We start from the raw sequence: 18,949 nt of genomic DNA on the forward strand, positions 1-18,949 counted from the left end.
CTTTTTCTTGTTGAATTACGTGTGCATTGACCAAACGCAACGAATGAGTGTTGCAAAAATTTCGGGCACGCGTATGCATCCTATAATCACCATGTTCCAATAACAGTGTAAGAAGGAAAGAAGTTAAAATATTGAGGGTTGGTTTTTTAGACACAATATAAATACCTTACAGACAACACTACCGTGAAAAGTATAGAGAAAATTATTAGTAGTAAGTGCAATGTACAGTGCCAATTTTTATGAGAGGGAACATGCAAACGCATGGTCTGCGTGCTCCTGCGGCTGCTTGTAGCACCTTCAAGCGGTAGCGATTACAACAACAGCCTCTATTCACGTCATTTAGTGGCGAGCAGAACAACCTGTCGTTGATGATATGGAACCAGCGGAATGATTACGCCAGGCCTGCTATGTAATCGCGTTTAAGGGGAGGCGCTTACTATCTTGCCGCCGGTTCCACATCGCCAATGATCGGTTGTTTTCCTCGCCTCTAGATAGTGCGAACAGAGGCTGTGGTTACTATCGCTCCCGCTTGAATGCGCTGCAAGCAGCCACCGGATAAAGCCCCTATATAATACAGCCTTCTTTTGATCTGTGCCGCTTCCTCCTTTCCCCGCCGGAGCTTCTTGTCTCTTCGGGTGGATGCGGTGAAGAACCGGTTTTCGCCGCTCGGTGCCATTTTGAATGCGCCAAAGAGCCGCAGTGTTGCTTGATCGCCGCATGCAAAATGCATGCAAAAGGCATTTATCTCAAAAGTAGTTAATGTTTCGAATTTCACGATTGTCGCGGCTGTTCTCAAGAGCAGCCTGTGTCTGCAACAGCGTGCACATGGCGCGTGCTCTTTTTGAAATGAACCGCTGGCACTTGCAAAAAAAAAACACTCTTTGTTGCAATACATATGAGGACTTGTAGAGCTTTTTCATTGCTTTGAGGTGATACTGTGCGTTGAGTTCGGAGAACCTACATTCGGTTCAGAGTTCAGATCACCTACATTATCTGCAATGCCCATGAATTAAGACATGTAAAAACTCAAGAATATGGTTGCAAACTGCGTGGCAGGGGACGAACATCTCAGGATGGTGTACTGCATGCACAAGTCATTGGACAGGCAGAGCAGAGGTACCATGTGAAACGTTACCAAATCCTGAGCGAGCACTTTCATGGACTTTGATGACATTGATGTAGTTACAAAATATAGAGACAGTTTGTACACACCGGAACTATTCCTTCCTAAACGGCGTGGCTTAAGAAACCGCAGCTGCAATTTAAATATTTATTACCGGTTCAATCATTAGTGTGCCAAGCTTACTTAATCTAATTTCAACCGTTTCTCAATAAACCCAGCTTTGTATATCAGCGCCAGATACAGAAGGAAACACTACGCTGTTTAAACGACGTGCGATTCGTTACAACTTGGGCATGACTTGCAGCAGCTCTTCTGCCGTAATATTAATGGTGTCCCCATCTTGTACCCAGTCTTGCTGAGAAAATCAACGCAGAAGAATCATTACATAAAGCCATATGCGAACGGCTGCACAGGAGCGGCTGTAACTAATGCAGCACTGTAGCAGAGCCGGTGCGACACCGGCTCGAAAGCTCGTGGCGTGTTACAGGGGGCGCCACTGTCGCAAGCGAAAGAAAAAAAATTGGCAGATCCCACGTACAGCGGAAATGGATGATATGCGAAGCACGCATGAAAAATGTTCATATGTCACTTTAAAATCAGCACAACGTTTTGAGGTGGAGGTAAATGATGCCGTATGGCTTCCGTGTCACGATTATCATGTTTGGATGTGCCGTTTACCTTTGTCATCTATTCACGTCACGTGGTACCGAATTTAGTATAAGTGGAGCTAGCGAAACGGCCACGAGCACGCTATGAGCGTGGTATGTTGTCACGTTCTTACTTGACACGCGTTTCAGGATTATCATGTTAGCAGCAGTCATATATTTCGTCATTCATTGACGTCACGCAACACCAAATTTAGTATATGTGGAGCTATAAAAACGGTCGCGAGCGCATCATGAAGAGCCCAATATACTCCAATGTAGCCTTGATGCGCGCGCACGCTGGGCATGCACAATGATGCTACGTTAGCAAAACGCGAGCACTCTATAGTCTGACGCCAGGCCCGACCAGCGTCCGTCGGCGCGGCCCGACTGCAACCGGCGCAAAATGCGACATGCTGCACTTCGCGCCGATGCGTTACCCAGACAACACTGCATCTCCCTCTTTTTGTGACGGAGGGACGGCAGACGCGCTGAAACGTGCATGCGTCAAAGCAATGGAGCGCGGCGCGGCGGTATAAGGCTGGACCGGCGCCTGGCGTGGCAACGCTGGCGTGACGCGACGAAATAAACGCCGGTGAGCAAGCGCATCGCGTCATGTCGAAACGTATTGGCGCATTTACTGTGGCATGTAGTCATGTTCTCACATGACACGCATCTCATGATTATTGTTACAAATTGTGTGTAAGAGGAGGAGCAACGTTATTATGATCGGCGATTAGACCGGCATTCAGAATAAAGAAGAGGTGGACGGGTGGGCTTCGCCATGGGCACGGCGGATCGTCTTTTCCTCAACATTTATCATGTTTGCACCAGTCACATACCTTCGTCCTCCATTGGTGTCACGTAATACCAAATTTGACATATATGAAGATAGCGAAACGGCCGTGAGCGCAAAAAGAGAGTAGCATGTAGTCATGCTGTTACATGACACGCATCTCATGTTTATCATGTTTGCACCAGTCACGTACCTACTTCATCCGCTTACATACTGTAATACCGAATTTTGTAAATGCGGCGCTATCGAGACGGCTGTGAGCGCATCATGAGCGTCACATGTAGTCATGTTGTTACATGACACTCATATCATTATTTTCATGTTTAGGTCTGTCGTTTGTGTTCGCCATGCAATCCTGCCATACCTTACCAGTTTTGCAGCATGCCATGTGAACAAAACCACCGCAAGAGCTGCAGGACAATGAAATGTAAATCATGACATTCATGACATACATCCCTACTGAAACGTTCCGTATACGATGTCCAATAATTCCGTATGTTTCCGTAAGAATACATATCTTTCACATATATTTTTCATATATTTCCGTAAGATTCTTACAAAAACATACGGAATTATTGGACATCGCATACGAATCGTTTAGTAGGGATGTCATGATTTTCATGTTATGACTAGTCAAATATGTTCTTCATACAGTCATGTTATGCCATACCAAGTTTGGTATCAATACCATTATTCACTAGTTCGAAATTCACAAGTTTGGTCCCTACCCATAGCAAATTATCTTTTCGTCCACATTTGTTTTCTTCCCATGAACAGTGTCAATTTTTATGAAAGGGAACACGCGATCGCGTCGCCCGCGTGCTCCAGTGGTAAAGCCCTATACTTCGTAAAAGTAACGCCATCTGATCTCTTCTTTGCCACCTCCTCTCTGGCGCGTTGCTTTTTTTTTAAATGTGAAGCATTTCTTAGCGAGCTTCAGCAACTTTGAGTCTATCTATCTATCTATCTATCTATCTATCTCTCTATCTATCTAACTACTATCTATTTAGCCGCCTACGACTTTCAGCTCTCCTGGCCGTTTCGATAATGGTATTGATACCAAACTTGGTATGGCATAACATGACTGACTGTATGAAGAACATATTTGAGTAGTCATAACATGAAAATCATGACATTTATTTTATGAATGTCATGATTTACATTTCACGGTCCTGCAGCTCTTGCGGAGATTTCGTTCACATGGCATGCTGCAAAACTGGTTTAGTATGGCATGATTGCATGGCGAACACAAGCGACAGACCCTATAGCATGAAAATCATGACATGCTTGTCATGTAACAACATGAATACATGCCATGCTCACGATGCGCTTGCAGCCGTTTCGCTAGAGTCACATATTCCAAATTTGGTATTATGGGACGTGAATGGATGAGGAAAGTATGTGACTGATACAAACGTGATAATCATGAGATGCATGTCATGTAAGAACATCACTACATGCCACGCTCATGATGCGCTATCGGCCGTTCCGCTAGCTTCACACATGTCACATTTGGTGTTACGTGACGTCAATAGATGACGAAGCATATGACTGGTGCAAACATGATAATCCTGACACGCGTATCATGTAAGAACATGACAACACACTATGCTCATAGCGTTCTTGCGGCCGTTTCACTAGCTCCACACATACCAAATCTGGTATCACGTGACGTGAATAAATGATGAAGGTAAACGACACATCCAAACATAACAATCATGACACGGAAGTCATGTATGGCATAATTTACCTCTACCTGGTAACGTTGTGCTGATTTTAAAGCGACATTTCAACATTTCTCACTTGTGCATCGCATATAATCGATTCCCATTGTACGTGTGATCTGCCATTATTTTAACTGTCCTTTCACTGTTTGCTTTTAGCTTTTTTTTAATGATGGCTAGTCACCCTCGCCAGTAATATACAGCTACTTTAGTGTCACAGTTAAATGTTTCAGAAATGTAAAACTGGCTCCGTCACCCGTCTTGAGGCCGGATCTTCGTTTTCTTGGTTCACAAAGCCTCTTGTGTCTCACTGCAAGGGATTCATCTGTTTAGAGACGTGACACGCTCAAACGCGTACCAGCTGAATGTTTTCTTTTCACGTGAACGACGAAACTCTTGCCCTTCTCATTACAATTGCAGGCACAGAGTCGAGTGACACGCTTAACGGAATGCAACGCGTAGTCAGAGCCCGCGATCATTGTGATTCCTTCAGCATAAAGGATGACACCAGGTACATCATTATGGGCAAGGACCCCAAGTACAAGGAGGAAGATGACTTCAGACGTGAACAGTGAGTGTCTTATAGCCATGGTGTAATAAAACACAGTATCGAAAATTCTGCGCGAGACCTAGACAATGAAAAGAAGTATAGGTCTCATGCAGAAGTTGCTATAGGCAACGTGAAACGCTCCTCGGTGGACTTCTGTTGACGACGGGCAAATCACGGCGAGCTTAAACAGCTTCGCTTTTACAACAGTTTCTTCGTTGTAATTACGGATTTAACATCCCACAGTTTGATTCAGCCACTGGTGGGGTAAAAGGCTGTGACGCTGATTTATACTAACAAAAGTAACTCTACTTCGTTCTTTCATGTTTTGTGTTATTGACGAAATTGAAGCTGCTTTAAATAAAGATGACAGTGTGTGGCAGATGTGACGTTTACGGAAAGGTCAGTGACTAAAGAACTGCAACTCGCCTATTTTACCAGCAACAGCGTTGTCGAAAAGCGTTTAGAAAACACTGAAATTTAATCTGACCTACCGCCGTTTAAGCACGCCCTCTTCATTTGCTGCTCAACGTACCTTCATTTTGATAGAGAACGTCGATTTCTACTACATGCATCACTCTTTTGTTTTTCCTTCATAGCTATGTCTATGTGATAGACAGCGACTCTCTCGTGATCAACCACTCGCAGAAGAGGAGAGGTTCCAAAAGGACCAGAAAGCCAGGAAGACTCGGACAAAACGCTGCAGGAAATGCGAACAACGAGCGTTGTGACTGGGATAAGCTTGTCAATTGGTTCGTTCAAGAATTCTCCAACGAGGATACGCGCTGCTTCACCTGAGCACTCGTTGAGTTGCCTTTTTTTTTGTTTTGTTAAGGCTGCGTGTACAGCCATTAGCAAATAAACCCCCAGAAGAAAGAGAATTAGTATTTATTTATATTAAGTAAGGTTCGTTGGGCCGGTAGCCCTGAATGATCGGCGTTCTAGTTCAGGACACCGCAGCCGCTGCTCTCGCCCTCTGGACTAGGGCCCTCGGGACTTCCAGTCCAGAGTTGCCACGGAGAGTGGTCTCCCGTGCCTTTCGTCCAGGAACGTTCTATATGTATTTGGTTTCTTGGACTTTGACACAGTGACCGTAACTCCAGAATGCTCCTGCTGTCAACCACCAATGATTAATGCAATGATCAAGACATCGCCATTGCGCACTGTGTGTGTGTATGATCTGTCCCACGAATATGCAGGTTCTAGTCAAAGGACTATGACAATACATGTTGCGATGAAATGGAGCGAGCTTCAGTTTAAAGATAGCTTAATGTTTCATTATTTTGTGTCTTCGGTATCGCAATTCAAGCCCGATTAAGCACATTACTTGCACGAGAATGGTGGCTTAATTAGCCAATCACAATATTTCCTCAATGCACGTTTAGAACTGCCTACTTTCAGGCATTTATGGCAATCGACGAATTCAAAGTAGGAGAGTTCTTGATACGTGTTTCCTTGCCAACCAACATATGAGATACCACTTTGAATATAATCAGTATTAAAGATGTTCTCATATCTTCAGTGTAGTATTAAAGATGTTCTCATATCTTCTGTGTATATATCTCAGTAAGGTTCATTTGAATGCAACAATCAGTAACATCAAAGGAAATGATGCAGAAACTCCATTGAACTTGTGTGCCAATAAGAAGTGTGAATAAAAACCTTCCGAACTCGACACGGCTGATACTCTTATCGAACCCCTCAAGGTATTCAATATAGGCCATGAAATTGTTCGAGTGTGAACTGTCGTGGGCATATCGGCAATGTCTTTAGGATTGGGAGGCGATACATCTCGACCGGGAGTTGTTAGTGACTCGTAAGTGAAAGTGTTTATTGTTGGAAACTCCGAGATTGCAGCCTTCCCTGTAACGTCGTTGCCAGGCAGCCTCGACACGGCGTCTCTCGTCTAATATCAAGCGGTGGCCAGCGTTTCAAACACCACCGTGGAAAGCACGTCGCGTAACCACCGAAACACATTTGCTCAGTTGGAATTCTCCTGATGCGTTCAATTCCTAATGGCGGATGATTTATTTATTTATTTATTTATTTATAGAATACTGCAGACTATTGTACAAGCAGGGAGGGTCATTAGATGGTACAACAGTGAGCATGCTGAAGAAAAAAATTTTTAAACAAAATTCATAAAAACGACATGAAAAGAACAAAACAAAAACAATAATACAGAAACAGATTTGATATGTCCAGCGAATCGCTACAAAACAAATTGTGATGACGTTTATTCGAGCAGAGAAGTCGCAACGAGGTCGCGACGGAAAGTGGGCGTACGGCAAGTCTTGCAAAGGCGGCACAAACTCTCGCGCAAGCAGAGCACGGGGCTTTTCGTTGTCTTCCGAAGGCGTATACGCGTTGGTGCGTATGCTCCACTACAATACCCCCGGGGTGAAGGGTAGCCATCCTGGCGACTCAGGGAGTAGGCACAATGAGGGGGTCGTAGTAGGGCTTGAGACGGTCGACGTGTACGGTCTCGCGTCCTCGACGGCGCAAATCTGGTGATTGTGTTAATGGCTCGATGATGTAATTCACCGGGGAGGTCGCATCAATGACACGGTACGGACCATGGTACCGGGCCTGAAGTTTAGAAGACAGGCCAGGAACGTGCGGGGGCACCCAAAGCCACACAAGGGAGCCAGCACGAAACGTAGGAGCTATGTGGTGAGCGTCGTCGTGTCGAGTCTTTTGTAGACCTTGAGCCTCACTTGTCAGAGACCGAGCCAACTGACGGCAGTCTTCAGCATATCTGGCGACTTCCGAAAGCGGGGAGCACTCAGATGCATCAGGGCAGTACGGGAGTATAGTGTCGAGTGGGTGGGAAGGTTCGCGGCCGTACAATAGAAAGAACGGGGAAAAACCGGTAGTCGCTTGCGTCGCGGCGTTATAAGCGAAGGTAACAAAGGGCAATACAGCGTCCCAGTTAGTGTGGTCGGAGGAGGTGTACATCCTCAGCATGTCGCCAAGTGTGCGGTTGAACCGCTCAGTAAAACCATTAGTCTGTGGATGGTATGCGGTAGATTTCCGGTGGATAATGTTGCATTCAGCGAGGATAGCCTGGATGACCTCAGACAGGAACACGCGACCCCTATCACTGAGTAATTCCCATGGAGCACCATGGCGTAGAATGAAGCTGCGGAGAATGAAGAGTGCAACTTCGTGGGCGGTCGCTGCCGGTAGAGCTGCAGTCTCAGCGTAGCGTGTCAGATGATCGACTCCGACAATAATCCACCGGTTTCCAGAGCTACTATATGGGAGGGGGCCATAGAGGTCTATACCCACGCGGTCGAATGGGCGAGCCGGGCACGGGAGCGGCTGTAACATGCCAGTAAGGTGCCGCGGAGGTGTCTTGTTCTGTTGGCAAGTGGTGCAAGACTGAACGTATTTCTGCACAAAGCGATACATTCCTCGCCAGTAATATCGTTGGCGCAGCCTTTCGTAGGTTTTCAGGACACCTGCGTGAGCACTTTGGGGATCTGCATGGAAATTCATGCAGATGTCAGAGCGCATATGAGTTGGGACAGCAAGGAGCCACTTCCGACCACCAGGCATGTAGTTGCGGCGGTACAGAATGTTGTCTCGTAAGGAAAAGTGGGCTGCTTGTCGGCGTAGCGCTCTCGTGGAAGGGACAGCAGACAGATCGGTAAGGTAGTCGACTAACAAGGCAAGGTATGGGTCTTTACGCTGCTCCGAAAGCATGTCAGTGGTGTCAAGTGGTGACAAGGCGGTAAACGGGGGTGACAGAGAAGCCACATCTGGTGTTAATGGCGATCGGGAAAGTGCATCGGCGTCCGCATGCTTGCGACCGGAACGATATACGACATGGATGTCGTATTCCTGCAATCGAAGTGCCCAACGCCCCAGACGTCCGGACGGGTCTTTCAAGGTGGACAGCCAACATAGAGCGTGGTGGTCTGTGACCACGTCGAAAGGACGGCCGTAAAGGTATGGGCGAAACTTCGTAAGCGCCCAGATTATGGCCAAACACTCCTTCTCTGTCACGGAGTAATTCAATTCAGCCTTCTTAAGAGCGCGACTTGCATAAGCGACTACGTATTCGGTTTGGGTGCCTTTCCGTTGTGCCAAAACTGCGCCAAGATCAACGCCACTTGCATCAGTGTGAATTTCTGTGGCAGCAGTGGGGTCGTAGTGGCGAAGAATAGGTGGCGAGGTGAGCAGGCGGCGCAGCTGGTGAAATGCGTCGTCACATGCAGGTGACCATGCAGATATACCTTTGCTGTTGGAAAGCAGACCAGTCAGAGGTGCGATGATGAACGCGAAGTTGCGCACGAAGCGACGAAAGTAAGAGCAAAGACCAACGAAACTTCTTAGGGCTTTCAGTGATGTGGGCATATGGAAGTCAGCGACAGCTCGAAGCTTATCGGGATGCGGAAGAACACCGTCTCTTGTGATGACGTGTCCCAAGATGGTTAGTTTTCGGGCTGCGAAGTGGCACTTCTTGGTGTTAAGTTGTAGGCCTGCAGAAGCTAGACACGTCAGAATCTCGTCGAGACGACGAAGATGTGTCGGGAAATCAGCTGAAAAGACTACGATGTCATTTAGGTAACACAAGCAAGTTTCCCACTTGTGGGCCCGCAATATGGTATCTATCATGCGCTCAAACGTCGCAGGCGCGTTGCAGAGCCCAAATGGCATGACTTTGAACTCATATAGGCCATCCGGCGTTACAAAGGCTGTTTTAGGGCGATCACATTCAGCCATTGGCACCTGCCAATACCCAGAACGCAGATCCAAGGATGTGAAGTACTCGGCGCCTTGTAAACAGTCAAGAGCATCGTCTATTCGTGGTAGCGGGTAGACGTCTTTCTTTGTAATCTTGTTTAAGCGGCGATAGTCCACGCAAAATCGAACGGTGCCATCTTTTTTCTTTACCAGAACCACGAATGACGACCAAGCGCTTTGAGAAGGCTGTATGACTCCATGTTTAAGCATGTCATCTACTTGCTCCGTAATGACGCGGCGCTCTTCGGCAGAAACGCGGTAAGGACGCTGTCGCAGAGGCGAATGTGAGCCGGTGTCAATAGTATGAGTGACAGTCGTGGTGCGGCCCAAAGCAGGTTTCTGAAAGTCGAAAGAAGAGCGAATCTTGTTAAGGAGAGCAACAAGTTGGCTGCGATGCGAGGGGGGAAGGTCTGCGTCAATAGCATTGTCGAAGGCTGGTGAGCTTGATGGCTCAGACGCCTGAGTGATTGCGGCAATGTGACATGGGGATTCGTCGGGAAGAATAAGATCATCGATAAGGTCGGCAGGTTGTACATATCCTAAGGTTTCACCACGGAGTAAGCCAATGGGGTAGTTGCAGTGGTTGGTAACCAGCATTACGGTTAAACCAGACGCAATTGTAAGAACGGCAAATGGGAGCACGATGCCCTTGCGTTCAGTAAAAACAGGGGATGGCGTAAACACCACCGTGGCGTCAGGTTGCGCCACACATGAAAGGCTAATAGGGACTGAAGCTTCCGGAGGCAAGGTGATGTCGTCGTCAGCGATGAGTTTGCAGAGCAGTGGTGAATGGTCGGGCGATGGAAATTCACAACTTGGCACTAGGGACACTTCCGCACGGCAACAATCGATGATAGCTTCATGACCTGATAAGAAATCCCAACCCAGGATAAGGTCATGAGAGCAAGATGGGAGTACAAAAATTGGACGATGTACAAAACGTCTTGGATGACGACGCGCGCCGTACACACAGCCGAGGGATGAATGCGTTGCGCGCTAGCCGTGGACAGCACATGCCACAGAGAGATGTGGTCACTTTCTTCAGTTTGCGACAAAATTTTGCATTCATCACAGAAACGGCGGCCCCAGTATCAATTAACGCTTGTGTGGCGACTCCCTCAACATTGACATCAACAACATTTTGCGGCGAAAATGGAGGCCTTGATAATTGCGCAGAATTTGCAGTTCTTGCCTCTGGAACTGCACTGATTAGTTTCCCTCCTCAGGAGGTGGTCTACGACGCATAGGAGATGGCGATCGGCGACGAGGAGATGGGAAACGAGAAGTTGATGGGCGACGATCCGAGTCAGAGTGCCTTTGTTCGTATGCAGACGTGGTCGCCTGCTGCGACACATAGGTAGGAGTTCCAAAGGAGGCGTACACAGGTGTGGGACGGCGGCGGCAGTAGCGTGCAATGTGGCCAGCGATGCCACACGCGAAGCAGATAGGACGGTTGTCATGGGTGCGCCACTCATTAGATGGACAGAAAAAGCGAGGTGAGTGCCTGTAAACCGGAGGCGCAGCCGGAGGAGGTGGAGCCGATAAGGATACTGGATGCGGTGGGGGCCGCGCAACCACAGCTGCGTAGCTGAGAGGTGAAGATGGTGCAGGTGGTGCGTAGCTGACAGCTGAGAGATTAGATGCTGCTGAAGTGCATGCGTAAGGGGCCTGCACTGTAGGTAGGACATCGCAAATTTCAGTGCGTATGGCCTGCTGCAGTGTCGAAGGCAGACTTGCGGTGGGCGCGTCGCTATGCGGCAGCAGGGAGAGCTGTCGGGCGACTTCCTCCCTGATGAAGTCTTTGATCTGGTTGGACAGACTTTCTTGGCGAACGTTGGCATTTGCGAGTGCGACAGCCGAGATCGAATCCGGTGGTGAGACACTCTGTCGGGCGATGGAACGCTGACGGCGTAATTCATCGAAGCTCTGGCACAGGCTTACGAGGATTGCCACTGAGGTCGGGCTTTTCGCTAGCAAAATCTGGAATGCGCCATCCTCAATGCCCTTGAGAATCTGCCGAATTTTCTCTTCTTCGGGCATAGATGGGTTAACACGCCTGCAAAGGTCGAGCACATCCTCAATGTAACTCGTAAACGTTTCGCCAGGCTGCTGGGCTCTGTGGCGCAGACGCTGGTCAGCGCGGAGCTTGCGGACCTCTGGTTGGCCTAACGCTTCAGTTACGAGGGTCTTAAAGGAGGACCAGTTGGCGTTGGCGGTTTCGCGGTTGGTAAACCAAAGCTTAGCTACGTCTGCCAAGTAAAAGATAACGTAGGCGAGCTTAGAGTCGTCGTCCCACTTGTTGCTGGCGCTTACGCGTTCGTACAAGGAGAGCCAGTCTTCGACGTCTTGCTCACCACTTCCGCTGAAGATTGGTGGCTCCCGCTGGCGAGTAGCGCCGGGGCAGGTAGAAGGGGCAGCCGATGGTGCTGGCTGGGCTGGGACGGGCTGGTTAGCGACTGTGTCAGTCTTGTTTCGCGGTAGTCTTTCAGGCAACTTGCGATTGCGGAGCTCCAGGTCTGCTTGGGGATCTCAGCAGCCTCCACCAAATGTGATGACGTTTATTCGAGCAGAGAAGTCGCAACGAGGTCGCGACGGAAAGTGGGCGTACGGCAAGTCTGGCAAAGGCGGCACAAAACTCTCGCGAAAGCAGAGCACGGGACTTTTCGTTGTCTTCCGAAGGCGCATACGCGTTGGTGCGTATGCTCCACTACAAGATCACTAATAATCAGCACTATGATGTCGATTCGTTTATACGATCCGTTATTGTACGAAGGAAAATACTCTTAAATGTGTTTGTTTTCACGATATAAGGTGTTAATGCATCTTGTCTACGGTGACACGTGGTTCGGGTTTATATATTTAAACTCTGCAAGATTGGGTGGGCAGAACGTTTTCCTTAACCCACGGAGGGTTTATTATTATTATTATTATTATTATTATTATTATTATTATTATTATTATTATTATTCTCCCCTTAGTCATTCATACATTAATAAAGTTGTTTCACTCTCCCTATTTCTTCTTTACCACCTAAATTTCGATTACACGTAACAGACAAATATGCACAGGAAAAAAATTCAGATAACACAAGAACACTCCTATACCACTGATTTATTTACGGGTGTGGCAGACGTGAGCCTCGTTGGAGCGGCAGCTGCAGCCAAGTGAGGCCGCGGTTCAAGCAAGTTTGCCAGCGAGGATCTTCTACAGCCTCAGCTACTAACAACGTGACGTAATCTAAATAATTTATTCGTGTGCTCCAAGGTACTGTACACAAGTGCGCTAGACTGTTGACAAAACGTGCAAGTGCACGGTGGCCGAACCAAATCGGCAGCTGTGCTACGGGATATGCGCAAACGTAAAAGGCGGTGGTCAGGCGGCATGTTTTTTTGTTTTTTTTTCAGTATGCGTATACCTGTACTTGCAGCGTAGATGCATTTTTTTTTCACCGGTCAAAGCTAGAGGAGGCTTTTGCGCTGCCACAACTATCAACGGCAAGCAGCTCTTTCCAGAAGTGGTGGCTTGTTGTGATACACACGTGGTGTGTCTTGTCACCAAGAAACTTGATTACTGCTGACGATTTCGAAAAGAAGGCCATCAAATCGCGCATGCTTTTTTTTTCTATATTTGTTGATGCGGGAGCCAGGAAAGAATCATCTCATCATGACATGCGCAAACATGGTGTTTCTGTCAACGTTACGAAAACGACTGGTTACCGCCATAAAGGTTCATCTTGGGTTGACTCAGCGCCTGAGGCGCTGCATGGTTGACTGCTGGAAGAAATCCTATTTCGCAATGGTCGATAATCAGGCATGTTTGAAGAGCATATGGAAAGCCAACGCATATTTTGTGGTGTTGGAATTTCTGTTGCACGTGCTTTGCCCACAGCTTGTATTACGTGTTATCAATTCTTCACCGGTAGACGCAGATCGGAAAGCACTCGCGCTTTCCTTGTACTTTACCGGCACATACCGGCCGGAAAATTTCGGTTGCGTGCTGTTCAGTATGAAGCTGCTTAGTAGTATTGTCGTCCGAGGGACGTATCGTATGGGTCACATTCGGGACGTGGCATTCAAAGGGGGTTGCGGAGTGAAATAAATTCTACGCCAAAAGAACTTGAAAGTGGGCGACCATCGATGCACCGTCATTGGCCCTGGCATTCAAGCAATGCAACTCAAGTTACATCGGATGCTTCATAACGTATAACAGCCGAGGTCATTCGTAAAGCCCAGGTGTCTTGCGGTGGTGTCACGGACGTGGTGAGAAGGCGGTGGCGGGTGCATGGTGTTCAGGATGAAAGTTCCCCAAAGGTCACTCTGGCGCCCTAGGAGCGGTCTATGGGCGGATGACGAACACCACCGCGGCTATGCATATCGGGAAGGAAGCTCTAATTCGGACACCTGGAAGATGTGCTTTAGACGCCGCAAAACGAAACACATCCGGTCATGACGAGTCGCAGTGTGTGAGGAAGACTGTAGACGTAACATGGCCTACGGCTTCGAATGAAGGGGCTGGACTTCTTGTGGATAAAGTAGATGCTGAGCAAATCTCTGCGGGGAACGCCAATGAAGTATAGGCTGCAAGCGACGCAATCTTTGAAACTGCCGGGGTAAATGACTGCCGGAACATTGGGTGTGCTAGAAACACTTACACAACTTTTGTGCAAGGACCAGATCACTGACGTTCATAGGCTGGGCTCTGCGACCAAAACAGCGCATTATGTCTCGAGTAAGGGATCAGCTGACAGCGATGAGAGGGACGTTACCAGTGCTGGTGTCGTCGGGAATGGACACCCGAGAAGTCGACAAGCGGCGGTGTGACAACTGGCGTTGCCGAATGCCGAGGAACCACCACAAACGTCGGTGACAATACGCTTGCCGTCATTGCAACTGACGCCGTATACCCAGCCGAACAAGAGCCCGGCGGCGACGGTAACTTGCATGACTAAATAGACGAATGAACCTGCACCGTCGATGGCACTGAGGTGTGAGCCCTCGAGTGCCGATGACTACCAAATGCTGGAGCAGGACAGCGCTCGTCCAGGCAAGGTACGGTACGATTTGCCCTTGTTTTACGACGATGTCACTCTTGCCGTTAACACATGCGATCACATGTATAGAATTTTCAGTGCAGTGTGATTACACACGTATCTTTCTTTTATTGCTTTTTGCGGTTGTATTAACGATAGATTTGGATGAAGTGAATATTGAGTTGCTGCAATCAATGTGCATGTCCTGGTAGCAAAGCAGACGCATTACCAGCTGATCCGTCTGTGCCTCGAAAATTATGGCAATATTGTTATCGTACTAGATACGAAAGTCGAAAGCTACGAACGGACAATGTATATCATAACATATTACAGCTTATGCGTATGACATGCCGTCGTCACGTCTGATGGTGCCGCCGTATTTTTTGGAAAATATGGAGCTAGGAATGCGCGAATAGCTAAATTTAGAAATGAATGGAATGCGAGTACTGTTCGAATAGTTTACGAGTAGCAAAGCAACCATTTTGAAGACTGGCCTAAAATTCTAAAACATTTTTATTTCGAAGAAGTATTATCAAACTATAACAAAGCAACATTACCGTTAGATTTTATTGACAAAGGTACCACAATTTTGTAAAGTGAGGTAAGTACGCATGCAGTAACAACTACTGCGTTGCGATATTTTTTAGCTGTTGGATGAATACAGCAGCTCAGTATTCGAGCTGATACTCTGTCTCGAGCTTTCAAATCTATAGCACTAAGATGTAGAATTTTGATGTTTCATAAATGACCATCACGAATCTCATGGTTATGATAGTGAACTGCATTTGCTTCGGAGACACGGGAGCTTGAAGTCTAAATTCCTTCGTCCGGTGATGAGTAAAAGCTTCGATAGTCTCGTAAAAGGAAGCAAATTTGCGTGTGTATAGTGTTTATACCACCAATTGCGCCCAAGGGATGGGTTTCGGGAAAATAAAAGCATGACATTCTTTAGGGTAATTTTATCTGTGAGTGTTATGCGCAGAAGGCCGTGCTAAACGTACCCTACCCATGATAAGAGGTGATAAGAGTGCAGATAGAAGGGCAGCTAATGGTGACGGGAATGGAGGTGTTCCAATTTCTCGCCCTCCCCTCTGCCTCCCCACGTGAAATAATTTTGAAAAATGCAAGCATGCGCGCATACAATAAGGTTTTATTGAGCCACCCCCACTCTTCAACCTCTTATGCGTTTTCTAGATAAGCAGCTGACAATTCAAGTATGTTTGCACCAGCGCCATAATGTACTGATGAAATAGCCACAGACTGCGTTTAAGGTTCTTTCCTGTTAGGATCACCTAATTTAACAATGCTTCTATAGTAAAACATAACGTGTCAACACCACTAAAGCTCAATGAGGTGTGACTCATGTGTTATTGCTGTTGTGTCAAACTCCGATGTACCATACCTACTCAATTTTTCACTGCCGACGAAGGAATAGCGATGTACTCTTCAGAATCTTCATTTCGATGTTCACGAACGCATTTTTTTTTCAAAGAATTACATTTAAAACCGGAAGTGTGGTACCGAGCTTATGTGAACCTTCCCAGCAGCTGATCACTCTCTCGTCTGTACGCAGCGAAATTCAAGCTGCCAAACATTCGGCATGAAATGTTTGTGTGCCAACCTGGCTATTCTATTTTCATCGTTGTTTTGCGACTTAAGCAGTCGATTGTAAGCAGCTTTTGAGTATATCGCTATTGTGTACAATCAGCTAGCTCAAATGTACCCCACCGCGGTGGTCTGGTGGATGAGGTACTCGGCTGCTGACCCGCAGGTTGCGGGATCGAATCCCAGCTGTGGCGGCTGCATTTTCGATGGAGGCGAAAATGCTGTAGGCCCGTGTCCTCGGATTTAGGTGCACGTTAAAAGACCCCAGGTGGTCGAACTTTCCGGAGCCCTCCACTGCGGCGTCTCTCATAATCATATCACGGTTTTGGGACGTTAAACCCCACATAGCTATCTAGCTGACTCAAATTTACATTGCAAAACCACATTCAGGTGCACATTTGAAGCATCTGCGTCTGGTATTGCCACTGGAGCCTATAGCATTTTATGCAGGTTGTCTCCAGACAATCCCGAAGTGCATGTGGGAAATGAGCTATAGCTCATGCGTGGAACCTCCAAAGATGCGCTTTCGCGCAAGATTACAAAGAAATAAATATCGCCGCTTATCTCGGTGCTCTCTGACTACTGACCGGAAGTTCCTTTCCAAAAAAAAAAAGCAGCTTACCCGTGTTCATGAAAATATCTACTTAGTCATATATTATCTGATAAAAATGTGTTTCAAGCCAGCTCTTTCCGAAAGCATAAAACCGGAAAAGAAGTGCGGGTGTTCTTTGAAATAAATACTAAATGTCGCATTTACCGGGATCTCTCTTCCTCTCGGAGACACGCTTCCTCCACTGTTCCAAGGCAACATTTGAAAAAAAAAAAAAATTGGCAGCATATCCACGGAGTCGGAGTGAATGATGGAGAGGGGGGCGAAGCATTCGTCCGTCCATTCGTTCTTGCTTCTGTCCATCCATGTGTGTGTGACCATCCATGCGTCCATCCATCGCCCGTCCGTGCGTGCGTCTGTTCGTGCGTCCGTCCCTGCGTTCGTCCATGCATCCGCCCTTGCGTCCGTTCATGCGTCTATCCATGCATCTGTCTGTGTGTCCGTTCATCCATCTATTCAACACTCCAAGTACCACCGTCTCGCATCTTTTCATCATATATTCCCCATATCATAGAGTTTCTCAAAACTAACTAGAGGGCACTCTGGCTGTGCGATCGTTCAACGACCATGGAAATGATGGGTAGTACACACATTTGCCTAGTCTTCGAACTTGCGGGTGGCGAATCGTACTTGCGGCTTCGTTTATTGCTGTGTTTCGATTTTGTTTTGAAAGAGAGATTCAATCCTTTTGAACTTCGTGACCAAATTTGGAAAAGTAATTCGAAAAAAAATAGGGTGGTAAAGCACAATCGCTGAACATTTGCTGATTTTTGTTTCGCGAGAAAACAGCTTCAACCCACACGAACACACACGGAGCCAAGAGCAGGCCAGAAGTAAGAAGTTTAGACAAATGTGTGTACTACTCATCATTCCCATGCTTGCTGAAGCGCTGTGCATTGCAGCTCCCATAGAGACTAGCGCCAGAGTTCCCTCAAGTATTGTGGGAAACTCTATGCCCCATATAGAAGCACCGCCATCCAGATGACATTCCAAGGACTAAATGAGCGGTGGAACACGCACACTTTCTTACGGCTTGCGCTTCGGGTCTACTTCCCACCTTTAACCACCTCGAGTTCATGGTATATACTAGTTCACTGTATTCATGGCACTGTGGCACAATGATCGCTAAACCTTTCTAAAATCAAGGAGGTTACGCCCAGCGAGTATAACGTACAGCGTGCGTGTAAACTAAAAGCCGAATGCTCCCGTCTCTCATTCCCCATTAGCAGCCATTGGCATGTACATTGAGCACTATTTTTTATTGTTCAACAACGCACAGAAGAAATCTCTCACCGGCACCACCTTGGATGTCAAAATGTTATAGTTGTTACACACTACAACGGCTACGAGGGACGAACAAGTGCCGTTATGAGGAGCTTCGTTCCTAAAAAGAATTAATGCTCCTGTGTGTTTTCTCTGGACTTCAGGGCTTTGAAAGGCTTTATAAAACAGTAAGCCCCGCTAATGCCAGAACCAACGCGAACATGGCCGCGCACGCTAGATGAAACACTGATGGAAGAGGAAGAGTCCTGATCTTTGTATAATTTAGGCCTAGGGGGGGTATGGGGGGGGGGGGGGGAACCGCTTTCAAGGGTCACCCTTTAAAATTTATATTTCACAGGTTATACTTGTATTGCTAGACAGTTAACAATAGCGCACTGTCCTTGAAGTAGGCTCTAAAATCTGAGCCGCTTCGAATATGTACAAACAAGTTACAAGACTGAAAGCTGATGTCCTCCCGTACACAAACTTAACTGCCATATAAAAACCGAAACATCTATGAACAAAAAAAAATGTTATCAAAAGGCTGTTAACCAGAACAAACAAAATAAGAGGCCACTACACCGGAAAACGCCGACATTTAACCCCCCATTAGTCAAAGTAAATGACAGAACAAAAGGTTTACTAAAAGGCTGTTAACCAGAGCAATATAGAAGGCCATGATACATGATTCAAGGGACACCGCTTCGCATTCACTTTTTAAGTGCGGTTTTTTTTTTTTTGAGTCATACTGTCGTCTAGACGAAGTACTCTAAATCGTTAACCCCTCTTTCTAAACACACTTATTATGTTTATTGCAATTATGAATCCGGGACGGCTCAATGCTCTCCCATAGTAG

At 47.0% G+C, this 18,949-nt stretch overlaps 1 protein-coding gene across 1 annotated transcript in view; it reads left to right on the plus strand.

Annotated features, from left to right (window-relative positions):
- LOC119188219 (venom factor-like) overlaps positions 1–5,715 on the plus strand; it is a 121,951-nt gene extending 116,236 nt beyond the window's left edge. Inside the window, exons 38-39 of the mRNA XM_037436152.2 lie at positions 4,708–4,858; positions 5,434–5,715. Coding sequence (XP_037292049.2) covers positions 4,708–4,858; positions 5,434–5,632 — 350 coding nt within the window. The 3' untranslated portion in view covers positions 5,633–5,715. The remainder of the gene's footprint in view (positions 1–4,707; positions 4,859–5,433) is intronic.
- Positions 5,716–18,949: the final 13,234 nt, after the last annotated feature.

The sequence above is a fragment of the Rhipicephalus microplus genome, chromosome 1 (genome assembly GCF_043290135.1).
Source record: "Rhipicephalus microplus isolate Deutch F79 chromosome 1, USDA_Rmic, whole genome shotgun sequence".
In the NCBI taxonomy this organism is placed as follows: Eukaryota; Metazoa; Arthropoda; class Arachnida; order Ixodida; family Ixodidae; genus Rhipicephalus; species Rhipicephalus microplus.